This window comes from Rhinichthys klamathensis, unplaced genomic scaffold, assembly GCF_029890125.1.
Source record: "Rhinichthys klamathensis goyatoka isolate OS25496 unplaced genomic scaffold, OSU_Roscu_1.1 h1tg000006l_1, whole genome shotgun sequence".
Classification (NCBI taxonomy): domain Eukaryota; kingdom Metazoa; phylum Chordata; class Actinopteri; order Cypriniformes; family Leuciscidae; genus Rhinichthys; species Rhinichthys klamathensis.
Window position 1 is genome coordinate 644226 of NW_026606559.1, and position 16791 is coordinate 661016.

The 16791-nt window shown below is 39.2% G+C and overlaps 1 protein-coding gene across 1 annotated transcript in view; it reads right to left on the bottom strand.

The window, feature by feature from the left end:
* The window catches only part of rbms3 (RNA binding motif, single stranded interacting protein), a 149631-nt gene that overhangs the window by 92884 nt on the left and 39956 nt on the right, over positions 1-16791 (bottom strand). The window contains exons 3-4 of the mRNA XM_056256965.1: positions 11359-11417; positions 7182-7273 (exon numbers count right to left, since the gene is read on the bottom strand). Coding sequence (XP_056112940.1) covers positions 7182-7273; positions 11359-11417 — 151 coding nt within the window. The remainder of the gene's footprint in view (positions 1-7181; positions 7274-11358; positions 11418-16791) is intronic.

The following is a 16791-nucleotide window of genomic DNA, read 5'->3' on the forward strand; positions in this document are numbered from 1 at the left end:
CACACTCACAATATTATCTGAGCGTTCACAGTTATTCAGATGGCCCGGGGAAAGAAATCATAATGGAAGCCAAAGGTGCAGCAAAACCTGTAATATTACCACTTTGCTGCTGCTTATAAAAAGCCAAGGACCAACTGAACACTCACATACACATTCAGACAGACTAGTTTAATCCAACAGTTACATAATGTAATGTTAATGAGGACAGTCTGGCCATCTAAAGTTGTTAAATTACTAAAAGATGACTGCGGTATCAATAAAAGATTACTAACATTACATTTTAAAATGCTAATGCTAACGTTTCAAGTATTGATTCGAATCAAGAGTGAATTTTAATTTACATTTTTACAGCCTCATCACACAACACCAAAAGCCTAGACTTGCATTTACATATTCAAAGCTCTGAGCTGATGCTCAAGATAGCCGCTGGAATGGCACTCAGGTCCATGTTCCTTCCCGTCCACGGCGGTAAATGCCACCTGATAGTTCTATTACAACAAGGTACAAATTTGCTTGCTTGTTCTCTCTTTTCAGTACTTTTCTGCATTCGTACTAGTGTCCGTTACTTACACATGCATGGTGAAATGATTATTCTTGACTATTGCAATGATAAACTACTTAGGATGTTCCTAATTGCTTTTTATAAATATGTCATTCTGGAGCAGCTGAGGCTAAAACTGATGGTATGACAGCATAAAATAAACACACATAAGCCCTATTCAGACTCCTCCCTGAGAAAAGTTAGGTAAGTTTGTGTTCCATGGAGATATACTTTGTGATTTTAATCCTGTCTGATTTAAGCATGTCTGTGTTTTCCTCATACAAAATATTAAAAAATAAAAAAAGGAAATACCTGCATTTTTTCAGCTAACTCCTCTGAGAAATCTAATCCTACCCAGTGAGGAATGTCTGTGATTATGGTATATTATTTTCACAATGAATCTCCTTAATTATTTTGACATTAGTTGAACACAGCACTGCCTTGTGCACCTTCATTATGCATTTAGACCTCCAGTCACTCAAAATGATGTTTCAAACACTAGTGTCATCCCATCCTATGTAAAAAAGAAAATGAAATCAAAAAGCAGTTCAATCACTGAAACAGCTCAGAATGTCCACAACAGGTACAAGCTTTAAATCATTTCCTTTCCTTCATTATATACACATAATGGGTCTCATTCATGAAACATTCGTAAATATACGAGTGATTTGCGCGTAAAGAGACCTTCCCGAAAACTCTTCTCCTGATTCACAAATACTTCGTAAACGTCAGATGTGATAGTGAAATGTGTGTGTGTGTTAATGAATTCCAATCAGTCGTAAATGGGATGCGCGTGCACGTTCATTCTCAATTACCATAAATCCCGCCCATTAAATCCGACTGACAACTATATATGGGCATCATATTATGACATGAATGCGAATGAAAAAAAAACATTCTCAGATGCAGAAATTGAAGTTTTATTATCAGAAGTTCATTCAAAACGCCACATTTTATTTTCAAGCGTACATAGTGGCGTATCGGGTCCTAAAAAAAGGAAGCTTGGCAGCATATTACAGATGCAGTTAATGGAGTTTCATCTGTTAATCGAACATTCCCAGAAGTGAGAAGAAAATGGTTCGACATTAAGCTTGAGAGCAAAAAACGAATTAGTTCACTTCGGAAAAATAGTATTCAAACTGGAGAAGGACCACCATCGCAGATGCTATACTGGCTCTCATAATAAGAAAAACCGTATGTAATTACTATATATAATATTTTTTCAAAATGCTGTGCAAATATGTACCCGATTAAGGTGAATTAAAATGCAGCCTTATTAATGAGCAAAACGTTCGGGTGTTAAGCGCACTATTTACGCGTGGCTGGGAGCAGGTGTAGATTTCTTGTGTACCAACTAACATTTGGAAAATACGAACATTTTAATGAATCCGAAAATTTACGGCAGCACCACTTTACACACGATTTACACAAAAATCCGTTCTGCTCGTGTTTCATGAATGAGACCCAATGTTATAATTACACAAGGTCTTGTTTTAATGGGTTTCAAGACGCACACATCTAGAAACTGAAACCAAACATGAAATCAAAACTTGTAATGCAAATGTCATTTAGAAAACCAACCCTGTCTAAACTGACTTTCTGGAATCCAGGTACAATCTGTCTAAATGGCAAAAGTAGGTCACACAATGTCTTTGATCCTTTTATTCTCCTTTCTTTCATTTGTTCCTTGTCCATCACGGGAAGAAGAAATTTCAGAAAACAATACAACACACCAATAGCACTCATACAAAGAGCCCTCACCCGCAGACTCTGAGAACATTTGACATTTTACATGATGATTCTATTCCATTCGCAATTCGTAGAAAGATTCCGGCAAAAATGAGTTTACACAGGGTGGAAAACTGGAAACTCAAACCAAAGTCCTCTCTTGGGAAATACATACAAACATGCATCACCAGCAGGCATGTGGAAACACAAAGTGTATGTGGAGATGTTCAGATGTGAAGGACATGTCTGCAGGCAACAACTCGAACAATTCGCACACACTTTCTCTGCTTCTCCCTTGTACCAGTTATACAGTTAACGTATGTGTAACAATTTACATAAATACTGCCTCATGAATAATTCATCTCCACACAATTACAACATTACATACTAGCACCTCATTATGGCATCATAATTATAACGCATTCCTGCCAAACAACGTCCCTGCTTGAAGCAAACTAGTTTTGTTTGTTTAAATGTGAGAAATAAAAGTCTTTACTTTTCTTTATTATAAGTACTAAGAGACGTTGTTAATTTAGTTCATTTAGAGAAAATCAGACACAATAAGAATGTCACAGCAGAACCAGCACAACAAACAAGCGCAGAAAGGACTAGAAGTTTGAACAGCATCCACATAACAATGTAATGAAAACCGGAAAAAAATGTTTCTTTAAAAACCCACAACACTAGACAGTAAATGTTCATTAAACTGACTTCAGCAGTATACACACACACAAACAATAATAATTGATAATAATAATAACTTTTACATTCTTTTAAAAAGAATGTAGCGTTACAAAAAAAAAAAGTGTGTACCACCTCTAACGTAAACCTGTCAATTTTCCTATAACAAGCACAGTTGATAATATAAAGCCAGTATATTGTTTTTTTTTCTTCAATGAATCAACAGAGACTTATAAAATAACATTTTCAGGAGACAGATTTTTATACTGTCCGTTTACAGGGGCCATATTTTTCCTTAGATTAGCATACACCATTTCAATTCACATTTCTCTGTGGCATTAATGCACGTTCCTGTCCCATAAATATTTCAACACTAAAGTATTCTACAATCCTCTGAGGTACATTTCATTGCGAAATATTACATTTGTAATATTCTTTGAATATCTAAAGGTGAACATTAACACTAGATGGGTTTGTTTGCATCTTCTTCGTATCTTGAATTCTCATGAATATGTCCTTTCACATTTTGACCTTGTAGACATTCTCCACAATAGGCAGCAACCAGCACAGGAGACGGTTGATAGACTGGTGAAATAAGTTTAAGAGGGTAGTTTTGTTGCTCAGAGGCATTGTTAAAATGAGAGAATTCTTAATGAAAATAGGTTTAATAGGGCAGAGGGAAACTCTTCGATTGCATTCCTGTTTAATTTAATGAGCCTTAAGCCAAGCGATTTAGTTCTTTTAATTGCCCTTCTCTCATTGTTAAAAAGACGTATGTGGCCGTCTTCTGCAGCGTAAATTCCTCTGAATAACAGTTTAGTTTTGGTTTCTTCCACCAAGGAAGGACTGAACGCTTCTTTCTGTTCCTCTTGAATTCCACTAAAAACAGCACAGCACGGTGAAAATTAAATTTGAAAATAACTTTGGATGTTTAGATTACACAGCTATTTCCATGAAATTCATATTCAGACAGAGAGAAAATAAATAGAGTATCAGCTCTGACTGTTTTTTTAATGAAGCAGGTGCTGGTGGGCGGGAACATTGCTGATTGGCTTATTCTACAAACCAATCACTGTTTAACTCTAGGTGGCTAATCAAATTCTTCTTCTTCATAAAACTCATCAATTTCAAATTTTCAGCTAAAATGAGACTTAAATAACAGCCCTGCTCAACAAAATAGAGAGCTGCCTTGCTGTCTCCAGTAAATAAAAAAAAATAAAAAAACATCCTTTAAGCAAGATACACTATACAAATTCACATACCATACACATAACATTCACATAAAACATAAGATTAGATCAAATGCATTTCTGTCATGACAACTCTCTGAGAGATTGGCATAATAATGGTAATAGATATTGGTAATGGTAATGTATTTTGTTCTTGGCGGAATAGATCTGCTACGCTGCTGCTGCTGCATCGCAAGTACTGAGATTTGCTACTGCCAATTCATTCAAAGACATTGCTGTGAGCATGTAAGACATGATGCTGTAGCTGCACATGTAACATGCATGAATTAACCCCTGTAGCAGATCTATACAGGTGGAGCTGGGGAAGGTGAAGTGTTTCAGACTGCAAACAGCAACACTACCAGTATTTGAATGTTGAGCCGCAGCTCATTGGCCGCTGATGTAACAGCAACCAATCAGCTGCGCTATGCGCATGCCCGGTGTACCTGAAAGGTCATGTGACATGCTTTTTCAGTCATGTAGTGTGGACGGAGATCGTTTCTGAAACGCAATGGAAACGCCAGTATGGACGAGGATCGTTTTCAAGCACTAGTGTAAACAGGGCCTTAGAAGGCAGTAGCTCACTAGGTTTTGGAATGGCCTATGAATGGCCACATATATTATTAAAAGTGTTGTACATGTAATTTTTTTGACTGTACTAAAGCATAATAAACATTTAGGAAAAATGCGAAGTTCACATAATTGCTACAAAAACAATGCTACAGCCAATTATACAGCAATTTGAAATGTGCGTTCCATGACAGTCTGTTTTTGTTTTGGTCTGTGTGATCCCGCCCACTGCCAATTTACCCAATAGTATTTCAACACCCCAGGATGCCAGTTGACGAAAAACACAGCGTATTGCAACCATGGAAGCCAGCAAACGAACTGGATCAGAGATCGCAGATTATACCCGAATAAAAAGCCTCGGCATCCATCTAAAAAGCTCTATGACCAGAGGCATATTAAAACGCAGATGAATCAACTCATAAACTCACAGTGTAAGCCTCATCTCCTTCCATTATCAATTGCGCTCGCTCCTTTTGCGTGTCCAAAAATTTGCAAACCACGTGAGCATTTGGGGTGTAACAATACATTGATATGGATCGATGCATCGATCAAACGTCTAACAATACGATGCATCGATGCCACGCGTAAAATATCAATATGAGGTACCTTTATTTTGACACTCTCCACATCCTCACGTAATGTCCGTCTACGCATTTCCGCATTTGGTTTAATCACCATACTGTCTGCCGGTGTGTCTTTGTAACGTTAATCTCCTCATCTGAAATAGATGCCTGACAAAATTGACTGAACCCTAAACACGTTTTGTCACAAAAGCCGGTATTGTCCACTGTCAAGGTATCGCAAAGTCGTATTTTACAGCAGAAACCGACAAGCACCCTTGTTGTTTGTGAACACAACCCGATAAGTCCGTTTTAGCAAATCAGCGCACAGTATTCAGGTCAGGTGACAAGGCTGCTAGCCACTTCGAAATGACGCGCTAGCTGAGAGGAGTTTCGTCAAAGCTGACTAAAAGTCAGGATGGATCGAGGATGGATCATTTCAATGACCTTGATGAACCTGTGATATCTTCTTCGGGGCGTAAAAGGAAAATAAAAGCTGAAACTTTTTCACAGAACCTTGCTAAAGCAGCATATTACAGTGTTGATGGAAAAGCTCCCTGTATTGCATCTAATCACAACAATAAAGTTTCTCAGGCGTCTATGTCAGCAGAGGAGATTAACTTTACAAAGCTTAATCGAGTGTTTTATTATATATCATAGCAATTACTTGGTTTTGTTTAACTCTGTATTTTGTTGTTGTTATTATTATTACTTAATCAAAACAACCCAGCTGCAGTTTGATTGATAGTTATCTGTTTTTGCAAATGAACTCTTCTGTTGTAAATGTCCCAAATGGGAGAGGTTGTGCAATTTTCAAAGAGTTTAATTAAACGTTCATGTTATATATTTTGGTTGCATTTGTGAGTTAATAAAAATGTAACTGGTTGTGTAAACTTGGCACATAATCTCTAAATATCGCTAAATCAATCAATATAGCCCTGAATTGAATCGAATCGCAGAATTTTTTTAGGTATTGGCAAATATCGTATCGCTGGCTGAGAGAATCGATATCATATTGTATCGTGATGAACAGTCCGATTTACACCCCTAGTGAGCATCGAGTCTGACGACGAGGTGTCGGGGCAAACAGCTCTCTCCAATATTTTGAATTTATACTGCAGAACCCATTTCAATCGCTAGCTGTCAATACTACATCCTGCACCTTTAACTGCTCCTTTTACCTTTTACTGTTGCTGAAACAGTTTCAGCCTGTAAGCTGACCACACTAAAAAGCTATGACCAGGGTTAAGCTCAATCGAAAATATTTGAAGCATAAGTGTGTTGAACTAACTTCAACCTTTTTTTATTAAGTCGAAATTATTTTCTGTGGTAATTGACCTTAAGCAACAAAGGCTGTTGATTGAGTTCAATTTAAATGGTAAATTCTATTACTCTGACCACAGGAAACATGCAAACATGCCTCTTTCACTCCCTGCTCCCTCTCCTCCTCTCTGTAAGATGACCTGTCTGTTTCATATGAGGCCTGCTGCGTTGCAGAGAGTTCTGACAGGCATGCATGTAAATGGGATACACAGATACACAAACCATCTGCATCCTGACAGACCGCAAGCTTATGAATATTAGAGGACAGATGCTTTAAACAACTGTGCGTGCATCTGAATGCACACATTGGACATCAAGCTACATGAGTCCATTTCCACCACTTCCAGAAAATCATACCTATACTTATTCACCATCACAGCTGTCATCATCTTCTCTATAATCATTATCATCATCAGTGACACCAAAATCAGAAATATAGTAGCAACATACATGGTATCCTAATTCCTTTCTATTCTGTGAAAAAAAGACTTGATGCTAGAAAGATGCCACTGTGAACCTGGTTTAGACATGGTGTAAAGCCTAGCTTACCTTTGCCATCTGTGCCTGCACGCCACTGGCCTTCAGGGACGCTACAGCTTTCTGCGCCGCCGCCGGACTGTCGAAATCCACAAAGCCATATCCTACACACACACATACAGAGTAAGAGTGAGATAAGAGATATTTATACACATTATAAGACACATATTTTTGCCAAAAATTGAAGATTTCTTTATCAGACATTAATCAGACCTTATCAGACACAATTATCAGATTCAAAATGCATGGGTCAAAACAAGACCGGTCTGTTGTTTGTCTTATCATGCTGATCGTGGCGACACAAGAGAGTCTGCATGTTTGAACACAGCCGCTTGTGTCTGTGTGTGTGCTTGGGGAGACAGGAAACGGCCATTTTGTTCAAGGCTCATGCTTGTCAACTATTTCCTCAGTAACAGGACAGAGAAGGATTCAGCCTGACCTCACCCCTGCTGGAAAATCCAGCTTAAAGGAAGAGTTCAGCCAAAAATGAACATTCTATTATTATGTAATCACATTGACTTAATTCCAAATTCATATGGTTTTCTTTGTGGAAAGCAAAAAGTGCATTTTTTACATATATTGCACAATGGCAACTCTTTTAAATATAATAAAAGAGAAAAACTATCATTCATGCACTATATTCCAAGTCTTTAAAGTCATACAATAGCTTTGTCTGGTGAACAGATCAAAAGTTAAGCAGTTAATCACTGCTCTTATTGCCACGTTCATTAGAGTTCATGAGCATTTTTTTTTTCAAATTTGATCCAATGATTCGGTTGATCCAGTTAACAAAACAGTTAAAAAAACTAAATCGTTGCATCCCAAATGACGAACTATACTAAACGCACTATGTACTGTAGTGTATACACTGTGTAGTGTATACATTTTCTAAGGTTATTTTGTCATTCAACATCATAGCATAGCCCCTCCCCCTCCGTGACGTAATTAAAGCTGTGACAGTTGAGCTCATGAAGTGTCAACATTCCACACATTGCTTTTTCGTTTAAGTGCATCATGCGGGCATTACAAAGTGCACCTTTTCTACCGTAATTGTAATTTTCAGTGTGAACACACTACTCGCACTATTTATACTACAAAATGGTATAGAATAGAAGTTTTTTGACAATTTACAGCACACACGCACGCACGCACACGGACATGGACACACGCACACATATATAAAGGGTTAGTTCACCCAAAAATGAAAATTCTGTCAGTAATTACTCACCCTCATGTTGTTCCAACCCCGTAAGACTTTTGTTCATCTTCGGAACACAAATTAAGATATTTTTGATGAAATCTGAGAGCTGGATCACTCCTCCATAGGCTTCTTAAGGGATCGAAACTGGCCGGCCCAAAAGTTATGAAAGACATCGTTAAAATAGTCCGAGTGACTACAGTGGCTCAATCTTAAGTTTATCAAGCGACGAGTAATTACTGACAGAATTTTCATTTTATGGTGAACTAACCCTTAAGTGGTTATTGATCAGGAGTTCAGGGTCCACTAGGGGGCCTCAGCAAACTTCCAAGTATTTAAATTAATTATAATTTTTTTTTTTTTTTACTTTTATTTATTTCCGTTTTTTCCCTCAATTTATTTCCGATTCCCGACAATGCCTTTGGGGGAGTGGGGTCAAAAAGTTTGAGAACACACTGGTATTAGGGCTGTCAAAAAGTAATGTGTTAATTTGGCAAAAAAAAAAAAAAAAAAAGAACCATTTACCCAGCATCTGTTTCTTTCTGTCATCCTTTGGCTGTGCTTCAGTACAAATTAAACCATTCAAGTGCAATATATATATATGCACACATGGTTCATGGCAAACCAGCTAATAGCCAGCGTAGACCAGCAAGAAAGCAGTTACCATGTTTTAAAACTCAGCTACTTTTCCAGTAGGGTCCATTTCGTCACCCAGCTCTTTAACCAAACATTTATTTGGCAGTAAGCGAGATAGAAGATCCATGACTTCCTTTACGACATATCGTATTAAAAACTGCAGTGGCGAAGGTTCTTAAAAACCCTCGGTACATTTGAGGCACATTTGAGGCAGTGTGTCTTCATTCGGCAGAGGCATTCTCACCATAAGCCTCTCTAAACTCTAAACACACACACTCTCAAAGCCTGACTGACATTCGAAACCACAGATGCCAGAGCACAGAGCTTTGGAGAGCCCGCGAATGGTTCAAGCCAACAGCTCTATATGCCAGACATATGTGTTCATTTACGCACCCACACACACCTTACATATAGAACAACACGCCATCCGCTTTGAAGTCTCCCGGTAAACATGGATATGAGAAGGAGAGGGAGAAAGATCTCTACAGCAGAGAACAGAGCCATCCAGATGTTCCAAAGAATGCAGATGTTTCATAAGCCTAAGAAAACAGAGCGTGTGTGTGAAAAAGGATTTCCAGTAGACTGTTCTTGATCCAGAGAGAGGAACACTTCTGGTTTAAGAGATCGCTGCAAGCATTCCTGAGGTCACTGACCAAGAGAGCTAAACAGCAGCCATCAGGAAGTGGGCTGAGAAAGAGGTTTCAAGTTGAAGAATGCAGGGATCAATTTCTATTAACAATGTGACGCCCAGGACCGGAAAAAGGCCTGAAAAGAAGCTTGATAAAGAGGTGAAAAAGATAAAAAGAGCCTGTTTGTGTGTAGACATCACGCAGATGAGGGTTTTGCCTGGAAGGGTTTTCAAAGCTTTACGTAATTAAATCCATAAATACAAATGTGCCTCAAATGAGTGGCCCTATTCTCTTCCTTTCTTTTATTTTGCCTCTCCGTATTTTTCCTCTGGATATCAAGACTGTGAGAAAAAAAAAAAAGAAGCTGTGCACAATATCTTCTTCCTCTGCACATAATTCCAATTAGAAAAGGAAAGCGAGGTAGTGAAAGAGAGAGCTTGTTTGCGTGCTGGTGTGTTGAACAACATGCAAATATTTACGCTAACTCAGTTTAATGAGAGGCTCGTGATTGAGTAAAAGAGAAAATCAAACACACCCTCAATGTTGCCCACAACCCCCACCACCGTCATTCTCTTCATCTGTCATTACGGACGAGGGGAAAAAACAGCTGTCTAAAACTGAAAATATCTTTTTTTGCACAAACAAGTTCATAATTACCAAGTCTAGTTGCGTAATTCAAAACACACGAAGCAAACATGCATTTAAACACGTGTTTAACGAACGGCCAACAACCCATGTAAGAAGAGTGATTAAAACGTTGCGGAGCTTCATAACTTACAAATGATCTCCAGAAGCAAACGGACCGAACAAACTTGATTGTAAACAACTCTCGATGGTTTACTCCATCATATGGGATCAATCTATGGCAGATAGGCCTGTAATTGCAATCATTTAACTGTTAACATATCTTTGAAATGAATACTGCATACCCTGTGCAAAAAAGAAAGAAAAAGAAAAAAGGACGGCGTAGAAGCAGGCAGAACAAACATAAGTAGATCCAGCAAAGCCGTGAATGAAGCGAAGCCATCTTTTTGTTCGTTTCCTGTCTGATATCCTTGGCTCCCATAAGTCCTGGCTGGAAGCCCATCAGGGTGGAGGAGCCTGGCAGAGTAGGAGGGCAGTTAACTCCAGGAAGTGGAAGTCCTCTAAAGCCTGGAGTGGTTTCCTCTGCTTCCCAAACACCCCCTCCCTCCCCTTCCCATGTGGGCATTAATACTCATTTTCGGACATATTAGATGTGCCTTCAGAGAGAAAGAATGGCAAAGAGACGTATACGTACACACAAAACAGGAGAAAAACCTGCAGAAGCCAGTTTGGCAGATTGTGTAGGAAGACTTGTTTATTTACAGCACCGGCTGAGTGTTTCCTGAAAAGAGGCTGTCTGCTAAATCATCAATTTCAGCCGGACGCTTCCTTCGCCCCATGGCTATTTTTAAACACCCACGACTAGGCCCGGACTTTTCAAATCAACACAGGAGGAACCCTGTGCTTTTCCTTGTCATGGCTAAACCTGTTAGTCACGCTAACGTCTTATCCGGTTGTAAAGACTTCACCCACAATCACGCTAACACGTTTCCGCCTCTAAAGATCATCCAGACAATCTCCCGACTAATCTGACTCTTTCAAAAGCGGTCATTTTATGAGGATTATTGATTATTTTAAGTGAGACTGGGAATGCTCTGTGAGCATGTTTTTAATTCAAGCCGATATTGACTGCGGTACTCACCTTTGCACTGGTTGGTGTTTTTGTCCAGGATTGCCTTTGTTGACACTATTTTTCCATACCTGCAGAGGACAAAGAGAACAACAGGGTCAGCTCAAATGAAAGCACATTTCAATGCATAACATGAAACGTGGGCAAAACTCTGTTTTGGACTTTTTGGTCCACTAACAGCGTTTAATCTTTTTAGCCATATCTCAAATTATGCGTTGTGTTTGATTACATTACCTAGTGGGAATAATGGAAATTACATTTTAACCTTTTTTAGAATAAAATATAATAATATTGCCAATTTTAATTTCATAGTTATTTAATGCATGCAATATTTTCACACTTTTGCATAATTTGACAAAACATCAACATCATTGGAAATTACGGTACTCAATAAATGTATTCATTTAAAAATTCAGAAAACTGATTTTAGAATGTTATAAACAGTGTCAATATTCAATAACATTTATTTATTAAGTAGATTTTGGGAACTTCCATCGGGGTCTGGGACAGTTTTAAAGTGACAAAAAGAAAGTTAAAATTTGTTAGTTAATAAAAGTCAACCCCTGGGACATGAAGTGCCTGAACTTGATGAAAAACCCAAGTGTAATCTTTGCTCCGAACTTAATTAAAAAGTTGAGCCTAACTCAAAGAGTACTGTATGTTTAATAAGGTTTAGCTTAGCTTCATTAAAAATCTTGAAGAAAGGATCTACATCGATACATCAATACATTCCTTAACAGGACACCGTAAACAAGGAGAGGGTGATTTTGGGCGCAGGATGTGAGTTTCAAACCCCAGTGATTTAATTAAACATTGGAAGCATCACAGAGCACCAATCCACACCACAAAAATCCCCACCCTCGTTTTCACTTTTTCACCTCAGCTCACAGCACTGACTACTCTTGTATTCTTGCAATAATCTTTCTCTTTTTTTCTCTCTCTGCTCCACAAAACCCCTATTCACATAGCGAAATCAGTCTTGTCACAGAAACACGAAAGTGTCTGCACAACAGATGAATCCCTTTCCCCTCTGCAGTCCCTCTTTTCCCCTATTCCTCCCCTACCACCTGCCTTCCATCCACGATGGAGGTAATAAAGTTACTTATCGCTTCCGTCTCCGCCTGAAGACTGGGAAGACTGATATAGCCATGGCGCTCCTGATGTGACTTTTTTAATTAATATTTAATGCGGCTCCCACCTCCAGGTAAAAGCGGGAGACTATATTACCCACCTTTATAAGGATGGAGGCGTTTAATAAGGGAAAGATCATTTTACTGTCACTGTGAGAAGCGGCGTCCCATCGAGGCATTGTGTCGCTGATGTCTGGAAAATGGCAGCTAATTCATCTCATATCCCTTATAAGCCCACAAACTGCACAGCTTTACAGAAGAAATACAAATAATTATCATAAGCCGCTGTAGAACTACGAGGTTGATAGCAGAAAAACAATTGCCGTTTATCAACAAAGTTTTTCTGCAATTCACACCATAACACAGCGAGTAAGTGTGGGCGGATGTTTTTTGCGAAAAACAGATAATCACAACTCTGGGATTGCAGAGACTCATTATAGAAACAATACTGGTTTTGTTTGAATTTTTTTCGTCAATATGGTTTGTCAGTAAACAAAGTTGAAACTTGGGGGATGAGAACAACCACATAACAGAGAGTGGAAGACATGAAAATGCAGAGCTCTGCTGGAGAAAGCATGTAGCGGACCAATGTGAGGGAAACACATGAGAATCATTTGACTCGAACGCTTGATTTGCTGCCATTTCATCTTGCAAAACAAGTGGTTGGACAAACACAGGCGTCTCAGATGAGTGAGTGGGTCGGGGGTGGAGCTGAGAGAGGAATGTAGTCAATATAGCTGGCAACGTTTCCGCAAGCCAGTGCCATGCCGCGGTCATGCACACGGATGTCTCACTAACACGAAACTCACGAACAGGAAGGTTTCCTCACAAACATAGGCGTAGATTCATTCTCCTACAGCCAATAAGGGATGCAGGGAGTGAAATGTCCAACTAATCATTTGTCTGTCTTGTTTTGTTTGTTTAGATGCTGATAAATGAAGCATTGAGAACTACTGAGGTGGGATAAATGTTCAATAGACGGAGTCTGTGGTTGAGATTTATAAGTTACAAAATGAAAGTCTTTGTTGAAACCTCAAAAACTTTAATGACCCCAATGCCGTACTTTCTGGTTAACGTAATGTTCTTTCAGATCATTTGTCAGGATGACACAGCTAACATTGCAGCCAAAGGTGGAGGAGCTCACTGTGAGAACATCTGGCAAAGTGTCCTGATCACTCTCACACTAAACAATGAACATCAGGGTAGTTTAAAGTTGACGGAGAGCATTGATGCTGGCATGTGACGTTACTCTACACAGGCTAAAAGTGCATTACGGAGAATTGACATGTATGTACTTGCTCAATAATGTAATTGTGGGTGTTTTTTGTTCTTTTTTTTAAAATAATGTTTACCCCCCAAAATCTTCTAGTTCTGTCATCAGTTACATACCCTCATGTTATTCTTATTTCAAATGCACATGTAATGTTTTTCTGTGGAACACAAAACAAGATTTATTTATTTTTAAATCTAATCTTCAAAACTAATTGAGAGGAAGTAAATCATGACAGAATATTATTTTGGGGTGGGGAACTATTCCTTTAATGGGGTCTTATAGTCATTAGCTCCCAAAGATGCACTAGCTTTAATAATTAGCATTGCAAGCATTTCATTACAGTATGCAGTGCACATATGTAAAATTCATGCTGGCAAATCTCCAGTGTTATAAGTAATGAAGTGCTGAACCCTTCTTTTAAATGGGTTGCATTTCAAGATTATTGCCGATCAACTGAAAAACTTTCTATGGACGCTGACTTTTGATGAAGAACAAGATTCAAGTGTGTTTACTAGCTGAAAACATTCAGAACCACAAGCATGGAGTTCCCCTCATGGATGTCTGGAGTGCCAAGAATTTGACCTTACATAGCATCAAGCCAAAGAGCTAAATGGTTTACAGTGAGAGAAGTCGCATGTTACAATATTAGTAAACAATCTACTTTATGATATACAGCAAAATTATACTCATTAACTCAAGGACAAAAATAGCATATTGCATCATGTCCCAGCCATTCCAAACACAACAGAGCTGCAAATCACATAAATCTCATTCATATTAACTTGACTTTTTGTTCTAATTAGCCATGACTGACAACAGTATAGTTTGCATATTGTGGCGAGCAGGACGAGGTCGAGGGCCGTGAGAGATACGAGACCGGTGCGTCCAGTGGCGTAACGAGCCAACACCGGGCCCTTATGCAGGATTATCAAGGCGGGCCCCCTACTACAACACGTGATGACGCAATGTCCACGAGTAGGCTTTTGCATGCAATACGCAAGGAACTGTTTACACCTGGCCACTTCATGCTTTTTCTGTGATCGTATAGCTATCCGATCGTGAAAAGACCAGGTGTAAATTCCCTTCGAAACGCATTCGAGACGGATTTGAATCCGGTCGCTCAAACCACTTCAGGAGGTGGTCTGGGCCGCATTCCAGACGACACTGGACAAGTGTAAATACATCTGGTTGTTGAAACCACATATGTCAATTTTACTCCTCTAAAAATGCTAAAAAAAAATAAACAAACGTGTGAGAGCGTGGTATAGGCTATATGTCATAGTCAGATATGACGACGCTTCTGCAACAACACGCATCACCGCAGATGAGCATCTATTCATCAAGCCAACGCACAAACTATCGCAAATCAAAGTGAAAGTAAGTCGCAGACGCTCGCTTAACACACAATCATCTTCATTAAAAGTAAAGAAACGAAATGATCTTACCAGTACTGTTGCCGCTCTCTCTAATTGCGGTCTACGATTTAGACATTTTAGCTGATGATCAATAAAATGCAGCATCTGTTGCTTTCGGTGACGTGAACTCTATTAAATCTGCATATAGCGCGGAAATTGAAGATCGGATCTATATCTGTTTTGCAAAAACACATTTATGTGACCAGCTGTAAATGGAATCGTTTTGATAAATCAGTAGCTATCCGATCTGAGAAAACGCATGAAGTGGCGCGCGCGTGTAACGTTAAACAGCCGACCCGGGGATTCCCCAGTCCCAGCTCAAAACAAATTACACCAAAATCCATGATTGTTCGTTTCACACATGTATTTAATGATCTGTAAAATATGTTGTTGTCATTATATATTTAAAACAAAATCGTGATAAAGTAAAATGCGATCAAACTAAAAGTAGTAATCTGCGATAGGGGGCCCCGGCTGTCAATCAATATCTTCCAGTCAAGCGGGCCCCTGATTGGTCCGGGCCCGTAAGCAACCGCGTACCCTGCTTACCGATAGTTACGCCACTGGGTGCGTCGCGCAGGTGTCGCTCATTGGTAATCACGCCACCGGCCTCGCGGCGTCCTCCCACGGCCCTCGACCTCGTCCTGCTCGCCACACATATCAAGGCACTTTGTCGGTCGTTTGGTTTTTATTTTCAACAGTTTGCAGTTGGTTGGCCTGGTCACAATGAAATCTCACTGGTCCAAAGTCATGCTCTATACAGCTGTGTATTAAAGAAATAACCAATATACTTTCTATACCACATTTCTGGTCCTATAGTTGCATAATCATAATAAAATGATTATTGGCCCTCTTGGCTCTTCACCACTCATCTCTTCCTATTTGGGGCCACAATCCAGTAATGTCCACCCATGTGCAAAAAATCTGGGTGTATTTTTTGACTCTGAATTAAAGTTTACAAAACAAGTGAGTGCTGTGGTGAAAAGTAGCTTCTACTACCCAAGATTAATAGCGAAAATGAAACCTATGCTCTCACCTAGGGATTTGGAGACGATCATCCATGCATTTATATCATCAAGACTGAACTATTGTAACGTGGTATATTTGGGACTCTCTCAGTCTTTGCTGAATCGATTGCAACTGGTTCAAAATGCCGCTGCTAGATTCTTGACCAGCATGAGAAAGAGTGATAGAATCACCCCAATTCTAAAATCCCTTCATTGGCTACCAATCAGATTTCGGATCGATTTTAAGACCTTCATATTCATTTTTAAAATTTTAAATGACCTGGCACCATCCTATCTATCCGACCTTATTATTCTGCACCAGCCAGTAAAGAATCTGAGATCGGCAGATAAATTATTGCTCCAGGTACTGCGGTCCAAACTCAAGCGGAAAGGTGACCGAGCCTTTTCGATAGCTGGTCCCAGGGTATGGAATACTTTACCTCTCGCCATCCGCGCCATCCCCACGCTGCATTCTTTTAAAACGGCTTTGAAAAAACACTTCCATAGCTTGGCATTTAACTCCGACCCAAGAGAGACCTAAATATATTAATTTTATGTTGTTGTGTTCTGTATCCTTTCGGTTTGGTTTTATTGTTGGAATTGTACAGCACTTTGGGCTG